Below are 18,722 nucleotides of genomic sequence, written 5' to 3' on the forward strand. Positions count from 1 at the left end.
AGTTTCAACAAATATGTATGCCCCCTCTATCAAGGTAAAGAATATTTACATCATCCCAGAAAGTTCCCTCATAACTGTTCCCAGTAAGTCTCCATCCCCTTGAACCTTGAAATACCATTCTGATGTTTTTTTCCATCATCGATTAGTTTTGCCTGTTCTAGAACTTTACAATAACTAGACTCACACAGTGTGCATTCTTTCATGCCATGGTCTCTTTTCCTTAGAGTAATGTTTTGAAATTCATCTGGTTGTAGCACTATTTCATTTCCATTTATTACTGAGTAATATTCCATTGTATGAATATCTATGATTTGTTTATTCATTCTCCTTTTGATGGACATTAGGGTGGTTTCCAGTTTTTGGTTATTACGAGTAAAGTGGCTATGAACATTATTATGGGAGTCTCTTTGTCAACATATGTTTACATTTAATTTGGGTAAATCCTCAGAAGTGGAGATACTGGGTCATAGGGTAGATTAAAGTTTATAAGAAACTGACAAACGGTTTTTTGAAGTGGTTGTGCTGTTTTACATTTTCATTATATTGTGCTATGCTTCTAGATCTCTGAAATGAATAAAATAGATTATTAAATTGTTTATAGTTAAGTTTAACAGAAAATACAGTGATTTACTTACATAAGGATGAGGATAGTAATACCACCTAATTAGTGTAGGCAGTTCTTTTAACTTCTGTCAGCCCTGATGTTTTAATCTTTGGGGGATAGTATTATTTGCCTTCCAAGAGCCATGGTTTTTGACGTATTTATGTGGAAGTACTTTGAAAAGCATAAAGCACTGTAGAAGGGTAAGATGACAATATTGTTTTTATACTAATCTATTATAATTCCATAAAATTTTTACTGCTTAATAAATTTGTAATGCGGGGCTAATTCAGATAATTTTAAAAACAAAGACACTGATAATTACTTGGTATAGTTCTATTAAAATTATCCTTATAGTCCACAATTTATCCTTAGAATAAAGAGTATAATAATTAAATCAAATGGCTATTTGCTGTCTGTTTACTTATTTATACTGTGTTTTATTCCAAAAAAGGATTTAAGATGTCTTAGAGTAATTTTATTAAGAAAAACAGGTGCTTAAGTGCTTCCTGCTTTGTCCACAGAGTGTCACTGTTGGATTATTTGAAAGTTAAAAGTCATACACCATTTAGTTCTTTGTGGTTAGAAATATTTGTTTTTAAAGCAGTTCTGGTGCCAGATTACTAGAAGACTAGTCTTTCCATCCTGAAGTACATAAGGGGTTAAGCTTAATGGAAAATATTGTCTTAAGTATAGTTGACTCAATGAGAAAACAGTTCTGGAAATATCTTTCCATGTTATTGTAATGCTTGCAATGGGCAGAGGTCCTTTAGGCCTTTAATGCTTGTTTTAAGCGAAATTGAAGCCTTTTCTTTCAATTCTTTCTTTTGTATTTCCTTTTGGTTTATTAATAAATCCTCCCTATGTAAGAACATGAACACCTGATTGTGAAGAAGGTGGAAGTGTCATTAATGAATGTACATCAGACTGAATATTTTTGTAGTATTAATTGATAATTGCCAAATATATTCACATTTACTGTCATAAAGAAAGTGATTAAAATTCTTTTCAGCTTTCATTTACTGTGGAGTTACTCTGAACTTGTGAGCCCAAGGAAATATTTCTCTTACATGAGTACTTTACCATTTTATTTTCCTTTTTTCCTTATCTAATAGAAGTTCATAGCAGTTTTGTACCTTGCTTCAGTAACTTTTCTAATTTTTGAAATGGTTTTAGATTTATGGGGGATTCCCTGGTGGCTCAGATGTTAAAGCGTCTGCCTGCAATGCAGGAGACCTGGGTTCGATCTCTGGGTCAGGAAGAGCCCCTGGAGAAGGAAATGGCAATCCACTCCAGTACTCTTGCCTGGAAAATTCCATGGATGGAGGAGCCTGGTGGGCTACAGTCCATGGGGTCGCAAAGAGTCAGACACGACTGAGTGACTTCACTTTCTTTCACTTAGATTTATGGAAGAGTTATGAATATATTACAGAGAGTTCTTGTCTTTCACAAAATTTTCCTTAATGTTAACTGACCTGCATAACTTAAAGTTATGGTAATTGTTTAACTACAGTACGGTTTTCAAAACCAGGATATTAACATTGGTACCTTACAATTAGCTAAACTGCATCCTTGTTTGATTTTCACCATCCCCTCTCCTCCAGTCTTTTTTCTGTTCCAATCCAGTATTCCTCATTGACTTTAGTTGCATCTTCCAGTTCGTGACAACTCCTTAGTCTTTCCTTGTCTTTTGTGACCTTGACCATTTTGATGAATGTACTAATCATTTATTTGTAAAATGTGTCTCTTGATTTTTGTATGTCTGATATTTTCTTTTGAATAGATTGAAATTATGCAATTTGGCAAGAACACCACATACACCATGTTGTCTCCTCAAGAATCATATCAGGAGTTTGAGCTGTCCATATGTCTTTTTACTGGTGATGTTAACACCAATCATCTGGTGGTCTTCTGGATTTTTTCATTGTAAAATTACTATTTTTCCTTTGTAATTAATAAATATTTTGGTAAGGAGTATACTTTGTGCTAACATCCTGTCCTCAACTATCTGCTCTGTGTTGAGTTGCCGCCGCTGCTGCTGCTGCTAAGTCGCTTCAGTTGCGTCCGACTCTGTGCGACCCCATAGACGGCAGCCCACCAGGCTCCCCCGTCCCTGGGATTCTCCAGGCAATAACACTGGAGTGGGTTGCCATTTCCTTCTCCAGTGCATGAAAGTGAAAAGTGAAAGTGAAGTCGCTCAGTCGTGTCCGACTCCTAGCGACCCCATGGGCTGCAGCCTACCAGGCTCCTCTGCCCATGGAATTTGCCAGGCAAGAGTACTGGAGTGGGGTGCCATTGCCTTCTCCGGTGTTGAGTTAGCTCATGGATTTTATTTGCAACATTTACTACTGTGGTGTTTGCCTATTGGTGACTTTCTGTTTCCCTTATTTCTTTGTATTTATTAAGTGGAATTAATTTGTAAGGAATAACTATCCTTTCTTCCCCATTTATTTATTCAGTTATATATTTTATATCAATATGGACTGGTGGGCATTTATTGTATTATATACATTATAATCCAATATTGCCACTATTTTATCGATCAAATTTTACAGCTTTGATGATATATTGAGAGCTCCTCTGGCTCCTGTGACCTTTTGACATCCTCCTACTTCTTTTTTTAGCAATTCCATATTTTCTGACATTACAAGGTGTTCTAGCCTCATATATATACTTTCCCTGTCCCAGCTCTGGAATTCACCTCTCTTTCAATTCACCTCTGGTTCCTTTTATTGGAGAGAGGTATTTAGAAACCAAGCTCTGGACGCTAGGTGTGTTCATTGCTACTCTTGTGTAGCAAGATCTTAGTCCCACTTAATAGATCTTAGTCCCACTTAGTAGACAGAGCTAGGAAATAAGTGTGTCTACTAATCCAGCATACACATACATTTATGGGTGTGTCTGTTTGTATGTATATTATAAACTGTTCATATGAATATTCAGGAGCTTTTCTTAATCTTAGCTTCTTATATAATAACTTCATTCTTTTATCCCTCTTTTTTTTTTAGCCTTTTTTTTAATTGGCTCTTATCTTTTTCATCCTCATGATTGTGGGGTTTGTTTTTACTTCATCTATGCTTTATATTGTAGATTTCTGAAATACTTTTGAGGTAAAAAAGAAAACAATTAATATAGAGCAAAGTATATATTTTTAGTGCTTTATTTGGTTCCTAGAGATATTAAGTATTGACTTACTCATTTTTCTGATATTAATAGGAGAACAATGCAGCTGAAAATTTATTTAATGGAGATCGTCATAACCAAATTATTGAACTCCAACGCTATTGTCAGGTATCAAAGTTGTGTCTTAAATGTAGTTTTCCAAAATATTGATTATAATTTTCTTTACCTCATTTAATGTCATTGTACTCATTTTAATAATATTTATTTATTTGGCTGCTCTGGGTCTTAGTTGCAGCATGCGGGTTCTTCCATCTTCATTGTGGCCTACAAGGTCTTTTAGTTGCAGCATGGGTGTCATTGTACTATTAATAGAAATTTTGCTATGCCAAGTTCTCTATGATTATTCATTCCATTGTGATACTTTTAAAAATATCTACTTAGAACAACATTCCTAAGTGAAAAACTTGAAATAAAAACATGGTTTTTGTTTTCTAAAAAATATAGCCCATAACTGGTCAAATGTAGTTAAGTGTCTTTCATCTAGACTGTTCAATACTGAATTTCTCCAATATTCTCTTTTAAGGAAGTTGGCTGATTTGGATGAAATTTATTATGCCTAAATGCGTGTTAAAATACCTCAGTTGAAGCAAAATGGCAGCCCACCACTGTTTTTTTAATGAGCATATCTCATATAATTTTGAGGGGATTTTGTAAAAATTGACATATTGGTGGAAACGGATAGAAGCATTTAGCTATCAAGGATTTTGTGAGCTGCATAAAAAATAAATGTTTCTTAACATATAACATTTATTTGATACAATGAACTAACATACTTTGAAAAGTAAGAAGTGTTTATGAGAGTCTTTCTCATTATCACTATTGAGAGCAGAAGTGGAACACTTAAAGGGGACTGTGGTGTCTTCTGGGGAAGGATGTATAGAGAGTGGGAACGTAGGGGCCAAGTAGGGAGTTCTGATTTTGAGCAGTGCTAGCCCAGCCTGCTTTACATCAGCATCCATGAGGTTGAATGAGGTTGACACGGCTCTGCCAGGACCTTCTGAACCATTGTGCAAGATGTGGTGGGATGGAGCATCTCCCATAAGACACGCCCAGGTTTCAGAGTCACAGCCCTGCAGTGGGCCCTGGGGGATCCTCTCCATTTCTCCTCCTGTGCCTGCTCCCTCCTGTCTTCAGCGCCTTCCCTTCCCAGTCTAGGCCACATGGGGCAGCACTTCCACCTGTTCTTTTTTATCCTTCCCAGCATCCCCTTTAGTAAAACCCCAGCCCTGTCCAGCCAGGCTGGGAAACAGAGGGGAGGACCTCTGCTGGGGACTAGTGACCCTCAGACAACCCCAATCCTTCTCGCTTACTTCATGGAGAAAATGGGGAAGCGTGGAGCAGAAATCCCCTCCAAGTCCCAATTCTTCTCACAGCCCACAAACTCGCCTAGTTCCATCTCTGCCAACCTCCTTCCTGACCACGGGAGTCGGAAAAGGGTTCCCCCTCTAAGGCTAACACTAACACTTCCTCTGGTTTCTGCATCTGATCCTCTTTCCCTGTGTTCAGACACCTCCCTTCATCCATCACCCCCCTCTCTCCTGGATCTTCAGCCTCTGTCTCTGTCACTCTCAGCATATTCAGTCTTCCACTGTTATTTTGTTTAAATCACTTCTTTTGGCCTCCTCTCTCTCTCTAGCTGTCATCTTCTCTCTCTGCTTACCTTTATAACCCAGTTCTTTAAATGTCATTTATGTTATCTAAGCACCTGACTTCCTGTTTTTAGCTCTCTTTTAATCATAAAAGTAAAACATATGCACGCCGTTCAAAGAAAAGTTAAAGAATAGAGAACGGCTTAAATGAAAAATTAAAGAATAGAGAATGGCTTAAATGAAACATGAAGTCTTTTTTTCTCCACTTTTGGCCCTATACCTTGGAGGTAACCACTTTTAATAGTCTATTTTAAATTCTTCTTGTACTTTCTACCATTATACAAATAATACACCCTATTTCTTTTTGTGTTAACTGTTAACTTATCACTTTGAAAAATTAGGAATTTAGCTCTGTCATCTTCCCCACTCTGAAGTTAGTTATACTGATATTTATAGTTTATTGCTCTCTGGTAGTTTTTGCTATTAAACTTATATTACCTGTTCTGTCAGCTTTAGACAGCAGTCTTTTGACTGTAATCACACCCCATTGTATAAGAACCAGACATTCGCATTCCATACACTGTCCTCCATTTATCTTCTTTCTAATGCTCATTTCTCACATTCCTAACACTGACAAATATATAAATTCTGCTCTGTAAACTATTAATTAGCCTTCCATGTTTTAGATACAAATTATTTATAGAAATAAAAATTAATCAGTACATACAGTGCTGGGATTTTATAAACATTATTTTCTGTACAACCAAATGGTATCTTTGGCCTCATAGGGAAACATGTATCTTTATTTTTAACTGAAGCATAATTGACATACAACATGATATTAATTTCAGGTGTACAGTGTAATGATTAAACATTTTTATACATTACAAAATGATTACCACAATAAGTCTAGTTATCATCTGTCATACAGAGTTACAAATTTTTTTCTTATGATGACAACTTTTAAGATGACAGCTTTTCTTATGTTACTTTCAAATTTGCAATACAGCGTTATTGGCTGGAGTTGCCATGCTGTACATTACAGTTCCATGACTTATTTTATAACTGGAAGTTTGTATCCCTTGATCCACTCTACCCATTTTGCCCACCCTGCAACAGCACTCCCTCCTGGCAGCTACCAACTGTTTTCTGTATCTGTGAGTTTTGTTTTGTTTATTAGGTTCTGCATGTAAGTGAAATCATGGTGTTTGTCTTTCTTTGACTTATTTCACTTAGCAATCCATGTTGTTACAAATGACAAGGTTTCATTCTTTTTTATGCCTGAGTACTTTTCCACTATATGTATATATACCACATCTTCTTTATTCATTTGTTCATTGATGGGCAGTTAGGGTGTTTCTATATCTTGACTATTGTAAATAGTGCTTCAGTGAACGTAGAGGTGCATGTATCTTTTCAAATTAGTTTTTCATTTTCTTTGGACAAATACCTAGAAGTGGAATTGCTGGATCATATGGTATTTTTATTTTAAGTTTCCTGAGGAACATCCATGTTATTTTCTGTAGTGGCTGTGCCAATTTACATTCCCACCAAAAGCACTGGAGGGTTGTCTTTTCTCCACATCCTTGCCAACACTTGTTATTTCTTGTCCTTTTGATAATAGCCATTCTGACAGCTGTGAGATGATATCATGTTGTGGTTTTGATTTGTGTTTTCCTGATTAGAAATGTTGAGCATCATTTTCATGTGCCTGTTGGGCATCTGTATGTCTTCTTTGGAAAGTCTGTTCAAGTCCTCTGCCCATTTTTAAATCAGTTTGTTTGTTTACTGTTGAGTTGTATGAGTTCTTTATATATTTTAGTTATTAACCTCTTATCAGATACATGATTTGCAAATATCTTCTCCTCTTCAATAGGTTGCCTTTTTATTTTGTTGATGGTTTCCTTCGCTGTGCAGAAGTGTTTTTTTTTTTTTTTTAAGTTTGGTATAGTTCCATTTGTTTATTTTTTCTTTTGTTGCTGTTGCCTTTGGAATCAGATCCAAAAAAACTTTGTTAAGACTGATGTCAAGGTACTTTCTGCTTATGTTCTCTTATAGGAGTTTTGTGGTTTCTGGTCTTACATTCAAGGCTTTAATCTATTTTGAATTAATTAAGAAATATAATCTTATAAGTTGCTAAGTTGCTAATTTTCTACTAGTCAGGGTCCTAAGCATCAAGGTCAATGGGTCCTCTCCTGTCTTCCAACAGCGCTCTGAATCATGTCATATTCTAGTTGGATTTTATTTGAACAGTGATTTTTTATTTGTCTAAACATTTTCTTATATAGAAGATTATTTCTTTTGGAGTTTCTGCTGACTACTTTTGTTGAAAGGAGAAATATGCCTTTTTATTTCTTTGCTAGGATTTTTGAGCTTTGGAGTCATTTCCATGTTGAATACAGTCTGCTTTCTTCTTAACGTAATTTTTCCCCCACAAATCCTTCCTGTTATAATTTGCACCAATTACTTTAGAGGCACAACTGTCATCTCAGTGCTTCTTTTGACTGCCTGCTGTTTGTTGGATCCCATGGCTTCTTCATCTTGGATTCCCCTCTTGCTTTCTTTGTAATTTTCTCTGAGTAGCTACTTTTTAAACATTTTTTTCCCCACAGAAAGTTGCATAGGAGTTGAATTTTCAGTCTTTGTATATCTGAAATTTTCTTTGTGTCCCTTTATGTCTCTTATGCCCCATATTTGTCCCACATGCTGAGTATGCAATTCTAGATTCAAAATTACTTTCCCATAGAAATTCTATTCTAGCATCAAGTGCTCTTGAGAAGTCTGTTAGTATTATTTTTTTATAGGTGAAATTTTTTCTCTGGCTTTGGAAACTTTTAGAATCTTTATTTTTTTCCCATGTATCCATGGGCCCTTTTCAATTTGAATATTTGTGCCATTCTTTAGCTCTGATAGAATTTTTCTTCATTTCTTCCTTTCCATATACTCTATTCCCTCTGGAGTAATTTTTATTTTATTAAAAAATTAATTAACTTGACTGCATCGATCTTAATTGTAGCATGCAGGCCTAGTTGTCACATGGTGTGTGGGATCTTAGTTCCCCGACCAGGGGTTGAAACCACGTCCCCTTAATCAGAAGGCGGATTCTTAACCACTGGACCACCAGCGAAGTCCCTGGAGTGACTTGTAATTGGATGTGACAACTCTTACATCATCCATGTTGCTTAATGTTCATCTCATTTTCTGTCTCTGACCTAAGTACAGCATTCTGAGAGAGATCCTTGTCTTTGTCTTCCTGATGTTGTGTTTGTATTTTTTGGGCACAATCAATTATATTTGTAATTGTCAGTAATTTGTTTTTTTCTGATTGCCACTGTTTTATAGCATTAATATTTTTATTTTATTGTGTGATATCATCCTGAGTGTCTATGAGCATTTGGATTATTAAAAGTGTTGCTCTGTTTTTGAAGTTACATCTTTCTCCTCTGAGTTCATTGTGCTGTCCACTGGTCCCCCTCTGCTCAGTCTAAATCTACCTGAATGATTCTCTCTATCAAAGGTTTTGCTTTGATACAATTCTGATTCCCAAATCTATGTCTTTAGCCTCTGCCACTTTTCACGGCCCCAGAATCATGAATGTATCTAGCCAGTGCCTGCTGAGGAACTCAGTATAATGTGTACAAAATCATTTTCTCCATATTCCTTCTCTCAGGTTAACTACCATCATGTCTTTAATTAAGCTGGAAATCCAGACATTATCTTTGACTAGTTCCTTCCCCTCTTTCCCATTAACCAAGTCCTGAGGATTCTCTTTCTTTAATATCACTGAAAACAGTTTCTTGTACATCCTAACCACCATATCTTTGATTCAGATCCTCACCATTTTGCATTTTAATCTTTTCTAAAGATGAGTTTGCCTCATGTCTTTCCCATGCTTGAGTTTCTATTGGGTGAAAATCTCAAAATGGCACTACTTGCCTCCCCAGCTTTCTTCCTCAATGCTTTTTCCTCTAAGTTTCACATTTTGTATTAAGCCATAGATAGTTCCCTAAATATATTATGCTAAATTCATGTTCTGGTCTTTTAGAATTTTCTGTTCTTTCTGTTCTATATGCCCTTCCATGCATCCTCACCAAGCGAATAGTTTCTCACTTTTTAATTCTCAACATAGACATTTCCTTCTCTGAAAAGCCTACCATGACTGCCAGCCTGGATTGGGTCCCATTTTTTCTGTGCACACTTATTACTTGTGTTATGGCACTGGTAGTAATAATAATAGATGAGCATTATTGGACTGGTTATTATGTACTATAATTACTATGTTAATATCAGTATAAGACTCCATTACCTCATTTTGTCCTCAGGATAACTTTGAGATTTTTATCCCCAATTCTACATATGAGAAGATTGAAGCACAGAGAAGTTAAGTGCCCAAGTTCACAGAGCTAATAAGTGGTAGAACTCTAGTATTTGAATCCAACCTTGTCCCCCTAGACCCTGTGCTATTTATCCCAGTGTAATAAGCCAGTGAGTCTCACACTTGATCATGCATTAGAATTACTTGGAGGGCTCTCTCCTAGCGATGAGTTCCTGTATCAGCAGGTCTGAGGTGATGGATTTTTTTTTGCATTTCTGACAAGCTGTGGGTGATACTGATGCTGCCAGTGCATGGACACTGTTCTAGGCTGCTAATCAATTTATTTATTGATATTGTCTATTTTTCTCTCTCCTCAGCTAAAATAGAAGTTCCTTAGGGCAGGAGTTTCTTGTTTTCTTTTTTTTTAGTGTCCACATTCCCAGCATCTAGCAAAGTTGTTCTGACAGGTAGTACGCCCTCAATGAACGTTTACTTGAATTAATGAATAAATGAGGTAGTGGTTCTGGCCTCTTTGTATAAGTGTATTTTTGCCTGAATGAAATTTCTGTGTATTTCAGGATTTTTTGGGTTTTATCAGTCACATACTGATTGGCATAGAGGGGCTATGTACTCAAAGGTTTTGTAAGGTTGTTAATTGCATGACTTTAAAATACTTTGAAGCCAAACATCTATTGTATTTGGCTCACTATTCTTTATGGAATGGGCCGCTGTCTGCCTGTTCGTTTATACTGACATTGTATGGAAAGAGGCTCTTTTGCCTTTTAGCAGATTTGAACATTTCTTTCCTAAAAAGCACCTTCCTTGATATAAAATGACTCCATCATAAATGTGATGGCTTATAGGAATTGTGGTACATTTACTTTCCAGTATTCAGGCTTCTTCAAATGCCTGTATGATATGGAGTAGTTAAGTGGGAGGTTGGGGCAATTTATCTCAGCCAGCTTGGCTCTGGATCACCAACAACCAACAAGAAATTTCTGATGGCTTGAGAACTTTCTTTGATTCTGGCAGTCAAAGTTTGGTTTATTGGTATTTTCTTATATGTTACTGTTTTTTTCAAAATAGGAACACTAAATTTTTCTTATTGTAACAGAATTTGCATGAACTTACTGAAATCATCACTAGTCATATTAACCGCCTTCGTGAAATAGTTTCAGAAATGCGGCGTTCTTTGGGGACACCACAGATGCTACCCTGTGTAAGTGTGAGAACATTTTTACTACTTCCATAAACCTATATTTCCTAAAGAACCACTCAGTTAGAAATGAGAGAGAGCTAATAACTCTGAGATTAGCAAGACTGATCTATACTTTAGAAGTAGGTTGGAAACTACACTTCTGTTGGAAGAATGCTAAAGTTTAGATTTGAGACATGATGCTGAATATTTTTGTTTGTAACCATAAGGTATAAAGTACAATCAAACTGTAGGTATGAAGAGGAATAAAAATCATATAATCAAAATTCAGCATTTATACTTGACTGTGGAAAATGATATTGCAGGGAAAATAAGTTATTAATGATTTTACTTACTTTTCAATGTTTATTTGTACTCACAGATGATTTATACTGGCTATGTGTCATTTTAGAGATCATCTGGATTTACACATAAAGGTTTTGACTGTATACCTCATGGAAAAATTAATGTCTAGAATTCAAAGAAAGGAGCTTAACCCATCCTGTTCTTTTATCCTGGACAGGGAGATGATAACCCATCTTTACCAGCAGAGAGGCAGGAAAACGATGCTGAGACCAATCCAGGAGGAATATCTCTTCAGTCAGCAGCATCCCCTGCAGTGCAGCAACCAGAGCTCAGAGAGAGTCCACCACTTCCCAGGATTGTCTTTACATGCTCATTACAGCCGAATCATGACTCAGGCAGCCCGGATACTAGGCTTGCTCTTCTGTCCATTTTCAATGAAGATGATGAAAGTACCAACAGTGGTCTCTTATCTGCCCAGCATTCTCTAGCAGAACCTACAGCATATCTTCCACAAGCAGAATCCAGTCTGCCCGACAACTTTGAGACAGTGAGATATTCAACTATAAATAACAGCATGAACCCAGACACTGCCTTGCCATCTCTCTGCATCCCTCCCAATTTTGGTGAGTTTGAAATGGCACACATTGTAAATAGCATCTTGGTAACCTAGATTAAAAAGCTTCCTCCATGCAAACTAGTGCTGGCAGGTTTTCGATTCAATGGACATGAACTTGGGCAAACTCTGAGAGATGGTGAAGGACAGGGAGGCCTGGCATGCTGTAGTCCATGGGTTCACAGTCCAGGAGTCGGACACGACTGGGTGACAGAACAACAACAACAACAAAAATACTGAGATAATTGTAGCTTCACATGTAGTTGTAAGAAATAATACAGAGTCATAGCCTTTATGCAATTTCCCAAAGTGATAACATCTTGTGAAACTATGGTAAAATATTACAACCAGGATATTGATGTTGGTATAATCCATGGGTCATATTCAACTGTTCCCAGTTTGACTTGTATTCATCTGTGTGTCTGTACTTTTCGTTTTATTCTGATTTATCATGTGATAAGGTTTGTATGTCCACCACCGTAGTCAAGGGACAGAACAGTTCCATCACATGGATCACTTGTGTTGCCTTTTTATAACCATGCCCATCACCCTCTGGTGACCTGGCCCTCTTCATTCCCTTATCCTTAATTCTTAGAAACCACTTATCTATTCTTCATCTCTAGAACTTTGTCACTTCAAAATTGTTATATATTTGGAGGCATATAGTATATAACATTTTGATACTGGCTTTTTTCACTCAGTATAACGCCCTGGAGATTAAACCAAGTTGTTCAGTAGTTCCTTCCTTTTTATTGCTCAGTACTGCTACTTGGCATGGATGTGTCATAGGTTAACCATTCATCTGTTTAAGAAAATTTAAAGTTTTGTAATCCAGGTTTTTATGTTAGGACTAAGGCTGCTGTGAATCTTCATATACAGGTTTTTGTGTAAATAGAAGTTTTCATTTCTCTGACATGAATACCCAAGAGTGCAATTGCTTGCTATATATTAACCATGTTTAATTTTATGAGAAACTACCAGGCTTCCCTGGTGGCTCAGATGGTAAAGAATCTGCCCGCAATGCAGGCGATCAGGGTTTGATCCCTGGGTTGGGAAGATTCCCTGGAGAAGGGAATGGTAACCCACTCCAGTATTCTTGCCTGGAGAATCCCATGCACAGAGGGCCTGGCAGGCTATAGTCCATGGGTTGCGAAGAGTCAGACATGCAAAGCGACTGTCACTTTGTACTTTCACCTGTTTTCCAGTGTAGGTGTACCATTTTCCATTCCTGCCAGAAAGATATGAATGATCCGGTTTCCCTGGAGCCATATTTCTGCTCTCTTCCTTGCTCTTTCTTCCTGTTCATGATTCCTTCTTTCATTATATTCTATCTGGTAGAAGATTTTCTTTTTTTTTTTTTTTAAATTAATTAATTAATTTATTTATTTTGTATTTTACTTTAAAATACTGTATTGGTTTTGCCATACATTGACATGAATCCGCCACGGGTGTACATTAGTTCCCAATCCTGAACCCCCCTCCCACCTCTCTCCCCATATCATCTCTCTGGGTCATTTACTTTAAGAATAAGTCTGCCAAGGGCAAAACCTTTTAGTTTTCCTTTGTGTGATAATGTCTCTGTTTCCTCTTCTTTTCTGAAGGACAGTTTCACTCAGTATGGAATTCCTGGATGAGAATTTTTGTATTATAGCCTTTGAAAACTTTTTATTTGTAGAAACACCAGGAGAAGCAGAAACCAGCCTTGTAAGCAGCACTGAGACAATACATTACCCAACTTTACAGGAAAATGGCAGTGGCCAGGATACTGTCTCATCTGTCTTCATTCCTCCCAATTTTGGTGAGTTTGAAATGATATGCATTGCAAGTAGCACTGTTTCATCTAGATTCCTTAATGCAACTCCATGGTAGCTCTTTTATATATTATGCTTTTAATCTTGAGGTAATTTTAGATTCATGTGTACTTGTAAGAAATTAGAGAGAGATCCTATTTTTGCTTCATCTATCTTCCTTAATAAAAACATCTTGCAAAACTATAGTAAAATTAAAAAAAACAGTATACTGACATTGATTAAATCCACGTGTGTGTGTGTGCATTTAGTTCTGTGCAGTTTTATTTCATGCATCAGTGTGTTTGCTCTGGGCTTCCCTGGTGGCTCAGATGGTAAAGAATCTGCCTGCAATGCAGGAGACCAGGGTTCGATCCCTGGGTTGGAATGATTTCCTGAAGAAGGGAATGGCTACCCACTCCAGTATTCTTACTTGGAGAATTCCATGGACAGAGAAGCCTGGTTGGATACAGTCCATGGGTCACAAAGAGTCAGACATGACTGAGCGACTAACACACACACACAGAGTCATGATACAGAACATTTCCATCATTATCACAAACACCCTTCATATTGCCCTTTTCTTAACCACAGCTACTTCCTTCTGGTCACCCTTTCCTCCCACCCTGCCCCATCCTAACACCGCAGGCCAGCCCAAAATTGACTTTCTATGATTTTGTCATTTGAATATTGTCATTTAAATGGAATAAGTACTATAGAACCTTTTGGGCATGGCTTTTTTTTTTTTTTTTTTTTTAACTGAACATAGATGGCTCAAGTGGTAAAGAACATACCTGCCAATGTAAGAGATACAGGAGACGTGGGTTTGATCTCTGGGGTGGAAGGATCCCCTGGAGGAAGAAATGGCAAAGCACTCCAGTATTCTTGCCTGGAAGATCCCATGGACAGAGGAGCCTGGTGGGCTACAGGACATGGGGTCGCAAAGAGTTGGACATGACTGAGCACATGCACACACACATTGCTTGTATCAAGAGTTTCTTCCTTTTTATTGTTGAGTTGTATTCTATGGTATGGGTGTGTAACTGTTTATTTGTTCACCCATTGCAGGACATATGGAATATTTCTTATTTTTCACTGTTACAAGTTTAGCTCTATGAACAGTCTTTGCCAGCTTTTGCATAAATATAAATCTACATTTCTTTGAGATGAATGCCCACGAGGGCAATTCTGGGTCACATGTAATTCCATGTTTTGTTTTATAAGAAACTGCTAAAATTATTTTTCAGAGGAGCTGTGTAATTTTTCCTTCTACCCATACTATATGTGTGATACAATTTTTCTTCATGTATATTTATTCTCTTTCCATTGTTCTTTCTCCTTGATGCTCAGAGAAACAAGTTCTTTTAGTTTTCCTTCATGTAAGAATATATTTATTTCCCATTTCTTAATGAGGCATAGTTTTACTGCATATGGAATTAATGATTGACAGTTACTTTCTTAAGCACTCAAAAAATGCTTTTACTGTAACTATGCCAGAGGTAGCAGAAACCAGCCTAGAGAACAACCCTGAGACAATGAGTTACCCAACATTATCAGGAAATGACAGTGGCCCGAGTTCATCATCAGTCAACCTCCCACCCAGTTTTGGTGAGTTTCAAATAATACATACTGTAAGTAGCACTATGTAATCTAGATGCATCAGCAGCGTTAATGCAAGTTAGCAGTAGCCTGTTTTTTAAAATTAAACTTTTTATTTTGGAATAATTTTAGATTCACATACATTTATAAGAAAAAAATAAACTAAATTTAATGAACTCACCAAAAAAAAAAAGAAATAATATAAAAGACCCCTTTTACACTTGACCCTTTTTTCTCAGTGATAACATCTTGCAAAACTAGTAAAATATCACAACTCAGGTATTGACATTGATATAATACACAGATGTTACTGAGATGTCCCTAGTTTTACTTTTGGTAATTTGTATATGTTTATATTTATTTCTGTCTGATTTCATCATGTAAGTAGATGTAATATCCACAACCATGTCAAGACATAGAAACATTTCCATTACCATAAGGATGCCTCTTCTTACCCCTTTATAGCTACTCCCACCTCTCTTAGATGACCCTCTCCTTCCCCATTGTTCATTCCCTAGCCCCTGGCAAACGCTGATTTCTATAATTTTGTCTCTTCAAGAACATTATACAAAAGGAATCTTATGGTACTTTGAGGATTTTTTCACTCGGCATAATTCCTTGAGGATTCATCCATGTTGTTTCGTGTACAAAACTTCCTTTTTTTTTTGCTGAATAGTTTTACAGGATTTCAATATGCAGTAATTGTTTTTAACCACTCAGCCATGGAAGGATGTTAGTTTCTTCTCCATGGTTTTTAGTATTAAGAGTAATGATGTTATGAACATCCATGTACTGGTTTTTGTATAAATGTAAGTTCTAATTTTTCTGTCTTGAATTCCAAGAGTGCAATTTTTGAGTCTTATGGTAATAGCATGTTTAATTTTGTAAGAAAATGCCAGTCTTCTGGAGAGGTTGTACCATTTTTCATTCTTACCAGCAGTGATCCATTTTCTTTACATTCATATTTCTGTTCTGATTCATAGCTCTTTCTTTCTTCCTGATGCTCCCAATTTTCTTCTTTCATCCTATCCTTTCTGTTTGAAGATATTCCTTTAACCTTTTCATATGAGTAAGTCTGCTAGGGACTGATCGGATTCTTTTAGTCTTCCTTTGTTTCAAAATGTTTCTGTTTCACTTTTTACTTGAAGGATAGTTTCATTTCATGTAGAATTCAGGATTGAGAGTTCTTTTCTTTCAGGGGTTGAAAAATTCATCCTTACACAAATGTCAATAATGGAAGAAACTGGTGTGGAAAACAGCTCTCAGACAGTGTATTATCCAGCTTTATTGGGAAGTATCACTGGGCTAGGTACTGACTTTTCATCTCACTCTGCCCCACCTAATTTTGGTGAGTTTGAAATAATACATATTGTGAGTAGCACTGTTTAGTCTAGATCCATCCACATCCTTAATACAAGCCAGTTGTAGCTCTTAAAACTTTTTGGTATAATTTAAGATTCACATGCAGCTGTAAAAATAATGCACAGAGACCCTGTTAATGCTTTACTTATTTTTCCCAATGACTACATCTTGCAAAACACTGGTACAGTGTCACAACCCATATACTGACATTGATACAACCCACAGACGTTATTGAGGTGCCTCCAGTTTTACGTGTGTGTGTGTGTACACTTCCATGTGTGTATTTAGCACTATGCAGTGAGTGAGTACACCACAGTCAAGGTAGAGATCATCACCATCACTCAAGGATCCCTTGCTACTGCTTTTATACAAGCACAACCAGCCTTTGCTTCCTCTAAGACCCATCACTAACACCTGGCTACCGTTGATCTCTTCTCTGTTTCTAAAATTTTGTCTCAGATGGTTATATAAATGGAATAACATACCATATAACTTTGGGATTGGCTTCTTTCACTCAGCCTAATTCCCTGAAGAGTCATCTAGTTTGTGGCATGTGTCAATAGTTTGTTACTATTACTGCTGCAGAATATTCCATGCAATGGATATACAACATTTTAACTCTTCACCTGTTGAAGGGCGTCTGGATTTTTTTTTCCAGTTTTTGGCTATTAGGAGTAAAGCAGCTATACATATTCATGTACATACTTTCGTGTAAATATAAATTTTTATTTCCGAATAGTTCCTTCCTATTGATAAAGAGTTTTCCATGGTGTGTGTGTATGTATACACACACAATGGTTTTTTTTTTTTTTAATCCATACATTGCAGGAAATTTGTTTTTTTTCTTTCTGAGATGGTTTTTTTTTTTTAATTCATACATTGCAGGAAATTTGTTTTTTTTCTTTCTGAGTTTTTGGATACTTCAAGTAAAGTGCTGTAAACATTGATGTATTGATTTTTGTGTAAATATAAATTTCCATCTCTCTGTCATGAATGCCAAAAGTGCAGTTGCTGGGTCTTATAAGTAATAGAATGTTTAGTTTTATTAGAAACTGCCAAACAATTTTCCAGAGAGGCTGTGCCATTTTACGTTTCCAGCAGCAAAGTGTGGTTGATCCATTTCTCTCCATCCATATCTCTGATCTGTCCATTGTTATTTAATCCTTCATGATGCTCCAAGATTCCTTCTTTAATAATATCTTTTCTTTTTTTGAAGATTTTCCTTTAGCCATTTTTAAGGGAAAATCTGCTAAGGAAAATTTAAAGATCTTTTTTCCTTTGTGTCATAATGTCTTTATTTACCATTCTTTCCTGAAGGACAGTCTCACCCAGTATAGAGTTCACACTTGAGAGTTCTTATCTTTCAGCAGTTGAAAAAGTTATACTTATAGAAATGCCAGGACAAGCAGAAACCACCGTGGATAACAGCTGTCAGACAGTGGGAAATGAAACTGTAGTGGGAAGTGAAACTGTAGTGGGAAATGACAGTGACCCAGATGTGGGCTCTTCACATTCCTCCATTCTACCCAGTGTTGGTGAGTTTGAAATGATATTTTGACATATATTTAATCTAGATTCCTCACTCTCCATAGTGTAGGATAGAGATAGCTCTTTCTAATAAAAGTCTTTATTTTCAGAAAAATTTATCTGCACATGCAGTTATAATAAATAGGACAGAGCAATCCTGGGTTCTGATTACCCAGTGTTCCCCAGTGGTAAAATGGTATCTACCATTGTAAAATGGTAAAATGGTATCATCTTACAGAATGATAGAAAATTACCACAACCAAGATGTCAACATGATACTATCCACAGGTATTACTGCGATGCCCCCAGTTTCACTTGCATTAATATGTGTGTATTGAGTTCTATACAGTTTTTCATATGTACAGATCACGTATCTTCTGTGACTGGTAAGTCGGAACAGTTGCATCACTGCCATGTTCTCTCATATTTCTCTTTTATAACCACACCCATCTCACTTCAACTGACATTTGCCCTCTACTCCTACCCTCTGCCCTGTTTCATGGTAACTATGAATCTCTTCTCCAGATCTATTATTTGTCGCACAGCATTGTTATATAAATGGAATCATGTGGTGTTTGAGATTGGTTTCTTCCTTCAGTGTAATTCCCTAGAGATCCATTCATACTGTTGTGTGTAGCAATGGTT

The 18,722-nt window shown here is 36.6% G+C and overlaps 1 protein-coding gene across 1 annotated transcript in view; it reads left to right on the forward strand.

Moving 5' to 3' along the window:
• BEND2 (BEN domain containing 2) overlaps window positions 1-18,722 on the forward strand; it is a 53,879-nt gene that overhangs the window by 13,518 nt on the left and 21,639 nt on the right. The window contains exons 4-7 of the mRNA XM_052662780.1: window positions 3,818-3,892; window positions 10,803-10,907; window positions 11,407-11,812; window positions 13,478-13,600. Of these exons, the coding sequence (XP_052518740.1) occupies window positions 3,818-3,892; window positions 10,803-10,907; window positions 11,407-11,812; window positions 13,478-13,600 (709 nt within the window). The remainder of the gene's footprint in view (window positions 1-3,817; window positions 3,893-10,802; window positions 10,908-11,406; window positions 11,813-13,477; window positions 13,601-18,722) is intronic.

Source organism: Budorcas taxicolor, chromosome X, assembly GCF_023091745.1.
Source record: "Budorcas taxicolor isolate Tak-1 chromosome X, Takin1.1, whole genome shotgun sequence".
Lineage (NCBI taxonomy): Eukaryota > Metazoa > Chordata > Mammalia > Artiodactyla > Bovidae > Budorcas > Budorcas taxicolor.